Source organism: Rhinopithecus bieti, unplaced genomic scaffold (genome assembly GCF_001698545.2).
Source record: "Rhinopithecus bieti isolate Rb0 unplaced genomic scaffold, ASM169854v2 scaffold_7167, whole genome shotgun sequence".
NCBI classification, from domain to species: Eukaryota; Metazoa; Chordata; class Mammalia; order Primates; family Cercopithecidae; genus Rhinopithecus; species Rhinopithecus bieti.
This window is the reverse complement of record NW_016805471.1, coordinates 883,640-897,736: the sequence shown is the minus strand read 5'-3', so window position 1 is coordinate 897,736 and position 14,097 is coordinate 883,640. Positions and strand designations below refer to the sequence as shown.

Below are 14,097 nucleotides of genomic sequence, written 5' to 3'. Positions count from 1 at the left end.
GATTACAGGCTTGAGCCACCGCGCCCGGCCGAAAAATATTTTATGTTCATGGATTGGAAGAATTAGTATTAATAAAATTTCCGTACTACCAAAAGCAATCTACAAGTTCAGTGCAATCCCTATCAAAATACCAAAGACGTTCTTCACATAAATAGCAAAAACAATCCTAAAATGTATATGGAACCAAAAAAGACCCAGAATAGCCAAAGCTATCCTAAGCACAAAGAATGAAACTGGAGGAATCACATTACCTGATTTCAAATTATACTGCAAACCTATAGTAATCAAAACAACATGGTACTGGAATAAAAACAGACACATAGATAAATGAAACAGAATAGAGAACCCAGAAACAAATCCACACACCTACAGCAAACCCATTTTCAACACAGGTGCCAAAAGTATACACTGGGAAAAAGACAGTCTCTTCAATAAATGGTGCTGGGAAAACTGTATATTCATATGCAGAAGAATGAAAATAGACCCCTATCTCTTGCCATATACAAAAATCAAATCAAAATGAATTAAGACCACCTCAAACCATTACACTACTACAAGAAAACATTCAGGGAAATCTCTAGGATGTTGATCTGGGCAAAAATTTCTTGAGTAGTACCTTAGAAGCATAGGCAACCAAAACAACAATGGACAGAAGGGATCACATCAAGTTAAAAAGCTTCTGCACAGCAAAGTATACAATTAACAAAGTGAAGAGACGACTCAGATTGTAAGAAAATATTTGCAAACTACTCATCTGACAAAGGATTAAGAATCAGAATATATAAAGAGGTCAAACAACTGAATAGGAAAAAATCTGATAATCCAATCAAAAATGGGCAAAGATTTGAATAGATTATATGGCCTGGCTGTGTTCTCAGCCAAATCTCAACTTGAATTGTATCTCCCAGAATGCTCACCTGTTGTGGGAGAGACCCAGGGGGAAGTAATTGAATCATGGGGGACAGTCTTTCCTACGCTGTTCTTGTGATAGTGAGTAAGTCTTACGAGATCTGATGGGTTTATCAGAGGTTTCCACTTTTGCTTCTTCCTCATTTTTCTCTTACCATCACCATGTATGAAGTGCCTTCCACCTCCCACCGTGATTCTGAGGCCTCCCCAGCCATGTGAGACTGTAAATCCAATTAAATCTCTTTTTGTTCCCAGTTTTGGGCATGTCTTTATCAGCAGTGTGAAAATGGACTAATACAATAGACATTTCTCAAAATAAGTCATGGAAATTGTAAACAAGCATATGAAAAGGTGCTGAACATCACTGATCATCAGAGAAATGCAAATCAAAACTACAATGACGCATCATTTCGCCCCAGGTAAAATAGCTTATATCCAAAAGACAGGCAATAGCAAATGCTGGAGAGGATGTGGAGAAAAGGGAACACATGTACACTGTTGTTGGGAAGATAAATTAGTACAACCACTATGGAGAACAGTTGAAGAGTCCTCAAAAAACTAAAAATAGACCTACCACATGATTCAGCAATTCTACTACTGGGTGTATGCCCAAAAGAAAGGAAATCAGTATATCAGAGAGATATCTGCACTCCTATGTTTGTTTCAGATCTGTCTACAATAGCTAAGATTTGGAAGCAACCTAAGTGTCTATAAACTGATAAATGAATAGAGAAAATGTGGTACATATATACAGTGAATGATTATTCAGCCATAAAAAAGAATGAGATCCAGTCATTTGCTACAACTTGGATGGAAATGGAGATCATTATGTTAAGTGAAATAACCCAGGCACAGAAAGATAAACCTTGCATGTTCTCACTTATTTGTGTGATCTAAAAATCAAAACAATTGAACTCATGAACATAGAGGGTAAAATGATGGTACTAGAGACTGGGAAGGGTAGTGGGAGTTTGGTGGGGGGGAGATGGGGATGATTAATGGGTACAAAGTAATAGAATGAATAAGACCTACTATTTGATAGCACAACACGGCAACTACAGCCAATAATAACTTAATTGTACATTTTGAAATAACTTAAAGAATGTAATTGGACTGTTTGTAACTCAAAGAATAAATGCTTGAAGAAATGTCTATCCCATTTTCCATGATGTGGTTATTTCACATTGCATGTCTGTATCAAAGCATCTCAGGTACATCATAAATATATGCATCTATTATGTAGTCACAAAAATTAAATATAAGCAAAATTTTTAAAGAAACAAACAAAAACTAACTGCTGCTTTGCTTTGCACCATGAACTCTATTAGAATGTTTTCTCAACTCACTTACAGATGTTCATAGGTTCCTCCTAATAGTATACATGAGATTTTGTCCTTTTCTGTAGAAAAAAAAAACATGTAACTCCGAAAGAAACTTTCAAACAATTAGCTTCGCCTACATCTAGCTCTGTCACAGCTGTTTACTTTTTAAGCTTTTAATCACCAACATAAAGTTTAAGCTCATACAGTTACTTTTATATTTTTCTGGATTTCTAAATGACTTACAAGTTGATATCGGGATTTTTAAGTCCTCAATTTGTTCTCCTAACAACATAAATTTGATCAGGAAGCTAAAATCTTAAACTAAAGGCGGATTAAGTCAAGTACCTGCAGAGGGGCTTCAGGATGCTTCTCTCTCTGCACTGGAGCAGCGGGAACTTCCTGAGGGGGCTTTGATGTCTTCCTTTTGGCTTTTTCCATTTGGATATTGGTGAAATAGTTGACAGCAGCAAACTCGATAAGGGCCGAAAATACAAAAGCAAAGCAGACAGCTATGAACCAATCCATGGCAGTAGCATAGGACACTTTGGGCAAAGAATGTCGTGCACTGATGCTTAGTGTGGTCATGGTGAGGACAGTTGTTATTCCTTCAAAGCAAAAGAGCAGAGAGACAAAACACCTTACCATAATTCATATAAAAAAAAAAACCACTGCCACCAACAACAGAGACCTAGAAAATCAGGTGGGATAAGGTTAACAAAACTTACAATAACTCAAACAAAACCATCTTTGATGGAGAATTGGAATCTTAGTGGTTCAATAAAATTAGCACAGGCTTTGGAGTGAGAGAAAGATATGGTTCTAATCCTAGTTTTTCTAATAATTGCTTAATAAGTCTTGCATTGAATTTGGAAAATTCTTTGGTCTTTATTTGACACTTACTGATTGGGTTTTCTATAAAGGTTAAAAGCGTGTAAGGCACCTAGCACACAGTGGGATGATACTGGAAACTATGCCAACACACCCACCTGACTCAACAGACACACACCTATCAGGAAGAGTAACTCATTGAAGCACTCTCAGCTAGGAATGGGAAGTGAGGAACACTGTCCTCCTAAATTGGAACATCAGAACTTCTGGAGTCAAGCATGGACCACTGCTATTGAGAACCACTACCGGAAAAGGCATAAATTATACATAGGTCTTTCTTATCTTTAAACTTTATGTATTGAATTAAAATACTAAATTTACTAGTGTGCAGAAGCCTCATTTATATAAAACAATAAAGTTATATTACTGGAAGAATAGATTTCCAGAGCAATTTGGCATTATAAATATTGGACCTATACTACCCATCAGTTCACAGCTGGCTGGAAAATATTTGCAAAAAGAACAGAAGTACTTCTCCTCCATCAATAGCCTTCTGAAGCACCACATCCAGGAATGCTTTTTCCTTAGCTTGGAAAAAATGCCAGTTTCCACTCTTAGTAGAAAAATTCTCCTTGCCACTGATACTATAGAGTAACACGTTATTTAAGAATGCTAATATGTGGGCACTTGTCCATTTCTGCATGTATATATGTCTATCTAACCCATATTATACAGTTAAGTCTGGAAATTTTTGCGAGGATTTACTACATCCATTTAAGCTGATTCTATATAATGACTAGGATAGCTCCTGAAGTTGACACACAACATGTTTGGGGATGGGGATGATGATAATAATAGAACAATGATGTTGAAGGCATTTAAACTGCGTATTCCAATACCAATCCCCAGCTGAAAGGCAAATAACGCATGTTCAACCAAAGAGATAATGAGTCCAATGCAATATTAAAGGAATATAACATTTTGACTTGGGGAAAATAATAGGTCTCCTCAATTCAGAATTTTGTTGTATTCTGCCTACTACTGTTCCTTAACTGATACATGTGTGTAACCCTCATTTCCACAGCTTTATTAACCATAGTCTTCTTGAGGGCAGACAAGTCTAAGATTGCTTCAGGTTTATGATATTTCACATGGTGCTAGGCACAAGATAAATCCATGGAAATAAAAACTCATTTTTCCACTTCCTCACCAATCCATTTTCTCTGAAATCCAGTCTCTTCTAAACCTTCAATGCTTAGAACATGAAAAATTGGAGCAACTGTGCACCACATGAGCTACACATCATTTATAAAGATCTGAGAAACCACACAGAGAAAGAAACTTGAGAATTTGGTTGTATTCCCTTTTAAAAATATTTTGTGACGTTGTTAGCATTCTTATTAGTCTAAAATAAATTATAAAATGAGTTTATTCAAATATATAAATATCTACATATCTATGCAAATGCTATATTGTGAATTTATTGGATTTTATTTCAGAAAGAGACCTTGGAACATTTAGGCCTTCATTTTGAATCTCAGAAAAGTGGCACCATTCCCATGTTGGCTGTGAGATATATGAATAAACAATAAAATAACTGAAAAATTTTAGCTACGTTTGACGATAGATGAAAATGTTTTTCTTGTTCATAACAATTTAAACTTAACGGGGTATTAAGAATTCAAAAAAGTTCTATAACTTTCTCAGATATGTAAGCAATATTTTCCTCTAATGTCATAGAAACAATGCTAAAAGCAGTTAGAATAAAATATGAACAGTACAGTATAAATAATAATACTACTCAGTACTCAGAAAATTCTACAGAGACCATACTGTGATAACCAAAAAGGATATTCAAATTAAAATATAAGCAACTTAAGATTCCCTATGTCACTTTGAACTATTTTTTTTTTTTTTTTTTTTTTTTTTTTTTTTTTTTGTAATAGGACTATTTTTCTTGGTGATCAGAAGTAGTGGTCTTTGTCTTCTCCTCTTATCATGTGACTGTCCTTACCAATATCAAGCAAACAGAATACTAATGCAGTTATTGACCCATAAATTCAATAATTACTTTCCAATTGTTTAGGAGGATAGATCACCAAGTTCATGAGTTAAATGATGATGTGGACACCAACACACACACACACACACATACACACACACACACACACACACACACACACACATGCTGGATAGGTGGCTACCTTCCATTTATCTTGCATTATTTTCAATCAATTTGATTTTAAAGTTTGTANAAATAAAAAATAAAAAATTTAAAAATCCCTCTTTTTCTTTTTAATTTTTTTTTTTTTTTTTTTTTTTTTTTTTTTTTTTTTTTTGTAATAGGACTATTTTTCTTGGTGATCAGAAGTAGTGGTCTTTGTCTTCTCCTCTTATCATGTGACTGTCCTTACCAATATCAAGCAAACAGAATACTAATGCAGTTATTGACCCATAAATTCAATAATTACTTTCCAATTGTTTAGGAGGATAGATCACCAAGTTCATGAGTTAAATGATGATGTGGACACCAACACACACACACACACACATACACACACACACACACACACACACACACACACATGCTGGATAGGTGGCTACCTTCCATTTATCTTGCATTATTTTCAATCAATTTGATTTTAAAGTTTGTAGAATAGCCCTCCAGATACTATGGTTCCTACTTTATGACACTGGTAAAACTGGGAAAGTAGCTGGCACAAACATTCAGCTAAGTATTTAAATGTTGTCACCTCTTTCGACATTAAAATTTATCTCTCCTGGTGTTAAAATTTAAAGAAAGAACTGCCGTGACAAGGGTATGCTTATTATACTTGGTCTGAAGTGGAACATTTGATTAAATGAAAACCAGTGGAATAACAAACAAAAACCAACTCTTCAGAATAAGAATCCATGTTTCCTCTGCATCCAAGAAGACAATTCATCTGTCGTGTATGGCTTAGCCAGCATCTACCCTGAACACATTTAAAAGCCACATTTTAAAAAATATATCCAATTATTGATGCCATTCCCTGCATTAAGCATGCTGAATATGCACCATATTGGCTGGCCTAGAAGCTGAGTGAGGATGTGTAAGAGTAGGCAAAGACTGTACACAAGAGTGAATTTTTGGCTGGCCACTCCTAGAAAATGAAATAGCAATGATTAAGATATGCCAGCTGGCATTTACTTGTGTTTAATGTTTTACTATACTGGAATAATTAGAAAACTTAGAGGCATACAGCTTTGGAGATAGAAGGCCTTTGGAGAGATTTTTAGCACACTCTGCTCCTTTCATTACACTGACTTTTTTTTTTTGGTTTTGTTTTTGCACAGTCTCTAATGATGTCTTTGACCCAACAAATTATCTTCTTATGAGTAGAAAGGGAAATAAGAGTTAGGGAAGAAAAAAATTTGCCCAGAACTAATATTTACCTAAATCTCATATGCAAATAGATTTCTAGTTTCCTCCTAAATACTTAAAATTTAACTTTCCTAAGAAAGTACCTTCATAGACCCTCAATGATAGTCTAATAATTATCAATCTGACACATCTTAGGTCTTTGAACACTTAATTACCGACATAATTTCTCTGCTCAACTGAAAACAATATCTTGGCACATGGGCACAAAAGATGGGTAAATTTCCAATGAAAAAATAAAAAACAAAAACAGCCACAAAGTATCTTTAGCACACATCCATATAATCTCACTCAGCAGCTCTGGAATTCTCCACAAGCCCCCACATTCCCACACCTCCTGTGAAGACAGAATGACTGAGTTGTCAAAGTTAGATAGAAATTGTTTTGGGTCCACCAATTACAATTTGACTTTAGAGAAGTTTCTTAATATGTTTGAGTCATTTTCCTTATCTATAGAAAATAATGACTACCTTGCTGAGTAATTATTAAGGTTAACATTATTTGGCAAATCTGTTTATCATTGGTACTACTAGTATCCTTACTTCTTACTACTTAGTTTTCTTAAAATGTCTTATTTGGATAGGAAATGTTGGGTGAGTACAGCTGTAATCAATACTAGTCTTTACCGCACCACTGGGAATTTCTATTATTTGCAGACAAGTGAGAAGAACAGTAGCTGTCCGGTTGTAATCAATCAAGAAATAAATAAAAGGTTATCAAGTCATCACAATAATAATAATATATGACAGGTAGTCACATTAATATATCAAGTAATGATTCTCAAATGAAGTAGATAGCAGCATGGAATGCCATACTAATAAATAACACTTAAATCATATTTTCTATGCATGTGGCATTATTTCAAGTGCTTTTCTGAATCAACTCATTTAATCCTTACAGCAGTCCTACGAGGCACATGCAATCATTCATCCTGTTCTAACACATGAGGAAGCAGGCAAAGGTAACTTACTGAAGCTCCACAGCTAATAAGTGATAGTCCCTGGGTAAGAAAGTAGGCTTTTTGCCTCCACATTCTGCACTTATGGCACCATCACCCCTTGATTACAGGCACCTATGATAGATCATTAATTGCTGTTCTATATGCTCTTCAGGATCATTTTTCTTAAAAAACAATATGTATACAAGAGTTTTTTTTATTTGTAAGATATAGTAGAAACTTCTGCGTTTTCTTTTTAATTTTTAATGAGGGTAGCTCCTGAAATATTTATATTTTTTTTACAAGAAAAGTTAAGAGACTTTGGATGCTCAGCTTCAGTAGATACTTCTTGCCTAGTCAGAGTGCTTCAAAAGATGATGTGTGAAGACACAAAATTAGCTTGAGTGTTAAATGAGATAATGAACATCAAGAACTTAGCAGAGCATCCAATAGCACACACTAGAAAGTTATGCTTTCTTTAAAACACTTAAAAGTCAAGGAAACTAAATCAGAACAAAATCTATCTTCCTTAGATTGGAGAAGTATTGGAGTAAGTAATTAATATGAACCAAGTGGTCCAGATACCCTATATTGAGTACTATACATAATTTTTTAAATCCTCACTAGTCTATGAAGGTGAGATATATTGTCACAATCTTATGAATGGAGAAAATAAGTGGCAATTTGGGTTTAAACCTAGACTTGCTGACACCCACAGCTTAGATTTGTTGTTTTCTCTCTTCTGTTTTCAAATCTACATTTAAGAGCTAAATTTTATTCAATACTTTGAATTGTGCAGTTATTCTTTAATTGAACCCTCATAACTCTTTAAGGTACCATTATACCTCCTTACTGCCTTCCTAAGATCACACCCTCCCTCCACCATTGCCCCCCGATATGAGTTTCTCCAGTATAATTCCAATACTTTTTTTTTTCTATTTTTGTAATGCATCCTCATACTCCAACACGTTCTTAGAGAAACCTAAGATTAAAGGGAGGATAGCTATCTATAGAGTATTTCAGATCCATTGAAGACACTAAGACGCCCTAATCAACAGTTCTCAAAAAGGATGGGGAGGTAGGATGAAAAGTTCCCATTCTATTTAGTTCATTTGCACCAGTATCTCTTCAGCTATTGTGTGATAAGGGATATTATACCATGGCTGTGATCCTACTAGGTAGAAAAGCAAAGAGGAATTGGCACTCTTGTGAGGACTACACCACCATTCCAGAGCAATTCTGATCATTTTTCTTCTTATTCTACTACTGAATGCTTTTGTTACTCACAATGAACAGAGAAATAATAGAGAAAGACATTAAAATAAACATAATTATAACAAATTCCACTATTTAAAAGCATGACTGATATGTAGAATACATTGTTATAAAAATTGTAAACTCATATGCTCTGAACTTTATATGGTTCAGAATACTATACAGTATATATGAAGCCACAATAAAACAAAAGTAAAACAATGTTTAGAAAAAAAGAAGTATGTAAGTAGATGAGCTTATAAACTAAGCACATAATACCTCCCAATTCAATGCATTTAAACCATTTGCATTTTGTTCCTCTTCATTAAAGGCTAAATTATTCTAAGGCTTTCATATTCATTCAGCCATGACTTTTATTTGTTTTATTTTAAGCTGCCAATGCATTTCATTTTAACACACAGATATAATTTTAATTCAATTACACAGCATTCTACTAGGAGCCCAAGAATATCACTGAAAGTGAGATTATGTCCAGATTCACATTTGGTCTACACCTGTCTGGTTCTCAACAAGCGAAATCTGATGCATGGCCCCAGAGGAAAGGAAGGATGCCTGACTCTCCCCAGGCTTTATTACTTTGTACTGGCTACATAAAAATGAAAGCCTATGTGATTCCTTATTCAGGATAGCCTGATGTATTAGGGTTTAAGATTTTCTTAGAAATATCCCATGAATCATGAATAAAATGTAATGTGAACAAAAACACCCAAGAAATGAATTGCAATTACCAAATACAGTCCTAGCGGGAACTGATTCTTTATTTATCCAGAATGAAACTTGAGAAAGAATCACTGTCATAATGCATGGAATATAGGTCTGAATCATAAAATAACCCATCTTCCGTCTGAGGTGGAAGTAAACCGTCATAACAATATATTCACCTGCCAAGAAAACAGGAGGAAAATGTGTTATTGGTTCTGCAGGCAGTTAGTCAATGACTTCATAAACATATTTCAGACTAACAAACAGTATTCTAAGGAAAGAAATTCTCTTTTGTGCATAGCTTCACAAACATCAATAAGTATGTAGTTTCCTAACGAGGGAGAAAATGATATTGAACATTATTATACAGAAAAACACTTTGTTCCATGTAATGATTAAGCAATTTAACAAATTGGGCTAAAACTTTTTAAAATTTTCTGTAGTGCTTTCTATTTTGATGATCTAATATTGCTAAGGCAATTAGCTTTCATTTTCAGCATTTTTTAGAAACAACATTTAAACCTAACTTCTATGGAAAACCACCAGAAAAAAAAATAGGAATGCACACAGTCACACATACACAGACACTGACACATACACACACATTTATGAAAATATAAAGTTTAATTTTAGAAAGGAATAAATGTACATATTTTATTTATATATAAATATATATAAGTTTCATTCATATATAGATTTCATACAATCACAAGCTTAGAGAGAGGCTACCTTAGTTTTAGGAAAGAGGTGAATTTCTAAATGTTCTTTATATGAAGAAAAATATAGATGTGTATAACAGACAGGTATATATGACACCCCTGAGTTCAAGCATGTTTTACTGGCATTTAGACAAAAACCTGATTTCTGGTAGCTGTTGATAAGTATTTTTACTATTACATCTGAAAATAATATGTCAAAAAAGTTACCTAGGAAGTAGTGGCCTTATTCACAAACCGTGAGGCCAGCATTCAGAAACCTCACATCCTGCCAGTTGTGTTCCAAATCCCACTTGCAGACTGGAAAATAAATGCACTTCCAAAAATATATTTTCTTGGACAGATGAGAGGCAAAGTGCCCTCTTAGAAAGCTACTGTATTGTTTCATGACTGATGTGAAGAAGGTTTCCTCAAAATGATAACAGTCATGACAGGTGTCATAAAGATAAAAGTAATGGAAATTTACTGTGACTTATACAAAGCAGTTTTAATAGAAGAGACAGTGGGCTAAATTCCTTTTTTAAAACAAAGGCTTATGTATTAATTTTATTTATCCATGATAAATTTCCATTTTATCTTATTTATGTTTAATTTTAACCAATTTTTGAGGTATGATTGACATACAAAAAGCTGTACATATTAATGTATACAACTTAATGAGTTTGGAGATAAGTATACACTCATTAATCTATCACCACAATCTATGCCACAAACATATACATCACCCCCAAAAGTTCCCTCCTTCTTATTTATTACCTTATCTGACAAGAACATTTGAGATCTATTCCTTCAGCAAATTTTTAAGTAGACAATACAGTACTGTTCACTATATGCACTCTGCTATACAGTAGATATCTAGGATTTATTCACCTTATATAACAGAAATACTATGGCCTTTGACTAATGTCTCCCTGTTTCCTCCTCCCGGAGGCCCCTGATTACCACCATTCCTCTCACTGTCTCTGAGTTTGACTATTTTAGCTTCATCATCCCTTCACAACAGTGCTTTATCCATTTTTTCTTAAAACAGAAGCAAAAACTTCATTATCTCACATCTTTACTCCAGATCTTAAAACTACTCGTTTTCTACTAATGCAGTCTTAGCATTTTATCTCTCAGTCAACACCTTTTTAAGAACACAAACTGAGAAGTCATAACACTTAGATTTGAAATTTGGTTTTGCCAGTTATTAGCTATATGACTTAGGCAAATACATTGTACTTAAACCTTTCTCATGTATAAAATAAATGTTATGATAGTATCCACTTCATGGGATGGTTATGAGAAAAAATACATGGAAAGAATTTAGAAGGGTGCCTGTCAGATGGTAATTGCTGAATAAAGTTTAACTATTGCTATGGTCTACATGTTTGTGGTCCTCAAAGTTCAAATGTTGAAACATAATAGCCAATGTAATGATAAGAGGTTGGCTTTGGGGTGATTAAACCATGATGGTGGAGTCTTTATGAACAGAATTAGTGCCTTTATAAAAGAGGCCCCAGTGTGAGCACCCACTCCCTACACCTTGGGGGTCCCCATGGAGAGGACTTATTCATAGAAGGTACTATTCTGTGAACAAATAAATAGGTCCTCATTGAACACTGAATCTGATAGCACCTCGTCTTAGACTTGTCAGCCTCCTGAACTGTGAGAAGTAAATTTCTATTGTTTATGAGCCATCCTGTTTGTGTTGTTTTGTTACGATGGCCCAAACAAACTAAGATAACTATCATCAAAAATATTTTTTTCTGGTGACATGTATATGTAAGGAACAGTCTTAGAACAAGCAATAATCAGCTAATTTTCCACTAAAATGATTAAAACTAAATTCTGTAATTCTTTCTATTCACATTCCAAAAGAAAAGAGAGACCAAGAATCATCAATAATAAACATCCCCCCGACTCATGAAATAACTTTAATGTACACCCATAATATACTTTGTAATTAAGCTTGAGATTTTTGTTTACTTTCAGAAAACGAGAGAAGGTGACACCATAAAATTGGGCAAGATAAAATAAAATTTTGGAAAGCTCCACAAAATCATCAAAACCAAAACCAAAACAAAGCAAAGACAAAAAACAAGATCAGACTTCCTACCACATAATTTTGTGAAAATAATTTTAACATATTTGATTACTGGCTTTCATTTCTAAATGAGAAAACCAACTCACTTTTAGCATCTTACTAAATCAGAATTTATTTTAAACTAAAGTAAGATTATAAATATAAAGAAATTATGAGCTGTAACTCATACATCAACTCTATTTCTGAAAAATGTTTGTTGTTCTCCTGAAAAAAATAAATAACTATTTCAACGAAAAAGTCAGGAAAAAACTCTATTGCTAACACCAAGTAGCATATCGGCTTTAATTATTACACATCTCACCCGTAATCGATTTGATGGTTTCACTTGATACGGTTTGCCCAATCAAATCATATTGAACTAAGCTGGAAGACTCCTTCGGAACTTCAACTGATTTCTCAGGACCTTTTGTCCAGGTGTAGATCATCTCACTCTTTGGATAGGCATCTAAAAGAGAGCACAGAATGTGGTTAGAGTCAATGCTCCTTTTCACCCACATCAGTGGTCAACACTTAAAAACAGTACTTGTTCAAGAAAGATGGAATAAAGGAAAACAATGTTCACTATAATTTAGTCAAACATGTTTAAGACTTAGAAAACTAGAGATTAAGTAAATACCCTTGCAACTCAACAGCATTTATTTTTTATGCCAAATAATTGGAGGAGGAGATATTAAAACTGAGGGATCTAAAATGCAACATATGCACTAATACACTTGGATGTGTGTCCACGCTAGTAGGATAAACAGTTCAAAAGCAGATATATTAAACTACCAAAACTGTACTGTCAAGCTCTTACTTCTTTCACTTCTAACTCACTTCCAGTGCTTGACCAATACCATCCTAACATAGTTCTGCTATTTAGAAACATACCATATGCTGCCTGTAATAATACAATAACAAAACCAAACAAATTCTACTGTTAGGAGAGTTCCCCTGGGGTCACCTCTTCCAAACTCTGCCTCTGGGCAATATGCACTGTGTTTGGGGACCATTGCACAGTGACAACTGGCTATGTTTTTTATAAAGCTGTCCAGGGAATACAATTACACAACCAATTCCACTACCTTTAATTTCTTACAATCAGGACATTTCCCCTTCCATCTTCAACAAATCTCTCCCAGTGGCAATTTAAGCCCATTTCTATTATTTGGCACTCTGTTCAAATGGAGACCAGCTGCTTGCTTACCAGTCTACCCATAACAGACAGCTTGGCTCACACACAAGAAAGTTCAAAAGAACCAAAATGGATTGTGGGCCAACCTCCCTCCAAACCATGGTAAAATGGCTATAGCATAGTAGCTCCTCAATGGAATCATTTCATTCTATGAAAGAAGTTGACACTTACGAGCACCTTACAAAATAATGAGGCTTGTGTTGTCATTTTAGCATCATTCAGTTATATTATCTGTCAGCCTTTATCTCCAGAAATATATTCACGCTTCAGTAAACTGTTACAGCCTCTGTATACTATGTTCTTGTCTATGATATTGCAAATTAAGTATCCTTCCCTTGGCTACTCTTACATTGCTAGAATGACCTTTTTCTTTCCTGGTTTTTCTAATTCCTCTGAATTGTAAGCATGGGGTTTAAATAGTGTTATTTTCTCTCTTTCCAGAGTAATTAAAATCCTTACCTGCTGAATACGGCGTGCCTCTCTTTTAATTCCCAATCCAAAATATCCGCTTTCAATGTGCAATTTCTTTATTTTATACCAACTCTGATTGAACACTAACTATGTTCAAGTCCTTCTGAAGAGAGCTTTTTCTGAGAACTAGAGGTTGGGATGCGGGGAGTGAGAAGGACTTCCTCTACGTGAGAACTAATTTGGGTAAAATTTGAATGATTACGGTACAAATGGATTTTAATTCTGGCCCCAATGAGATCACACTGTCTATGTATTT

The 14,097-nt window shown here is 34.5% G+C and overlaps 1 protein-coding gene across 2 annotated transcripts in view; it reads right to left on the bottom strand.

Annotated features, from left to right (window-relative positions):
- GABRA4 (gamma-aminobutyric acid type A receptor subunit alpha4) overlaps positions 1-14,097 on the bottom strand; it is a 68,093-nt gene that overhangs the window by 35,049 nt on the left and 18,947 nt on the right. Inside the window, exons 6-9 of one of the 2 annotated variants that reach the window (XM_017872656.1) lie at positions 12,498-12,641; positions 9,421-9,573; positions 2,577-2,836; positions 2,260-2,308 (exon numbers count right to left, since the gene is read on the bottom strand). In XM_017872656.1, coding sequence (XP_017728145.1) covers positions 2,279-2,308; positions 2,577-2,836; positions 9,421-9,573; positions 12,498-12,641 — 587 coding nt within the window. In that variant the 3' untranslated portion in view covers positions 2,260-2,278. The remainder of the gene's footprint in view (positions 1-2,259; positions 2,309-2,576; positions 2,837-9,420; positions 9,574-12,497; positions 12,642-14,097) is intronic. The other variant, XM_017872655.1, reaches the window with a different exon arrangement.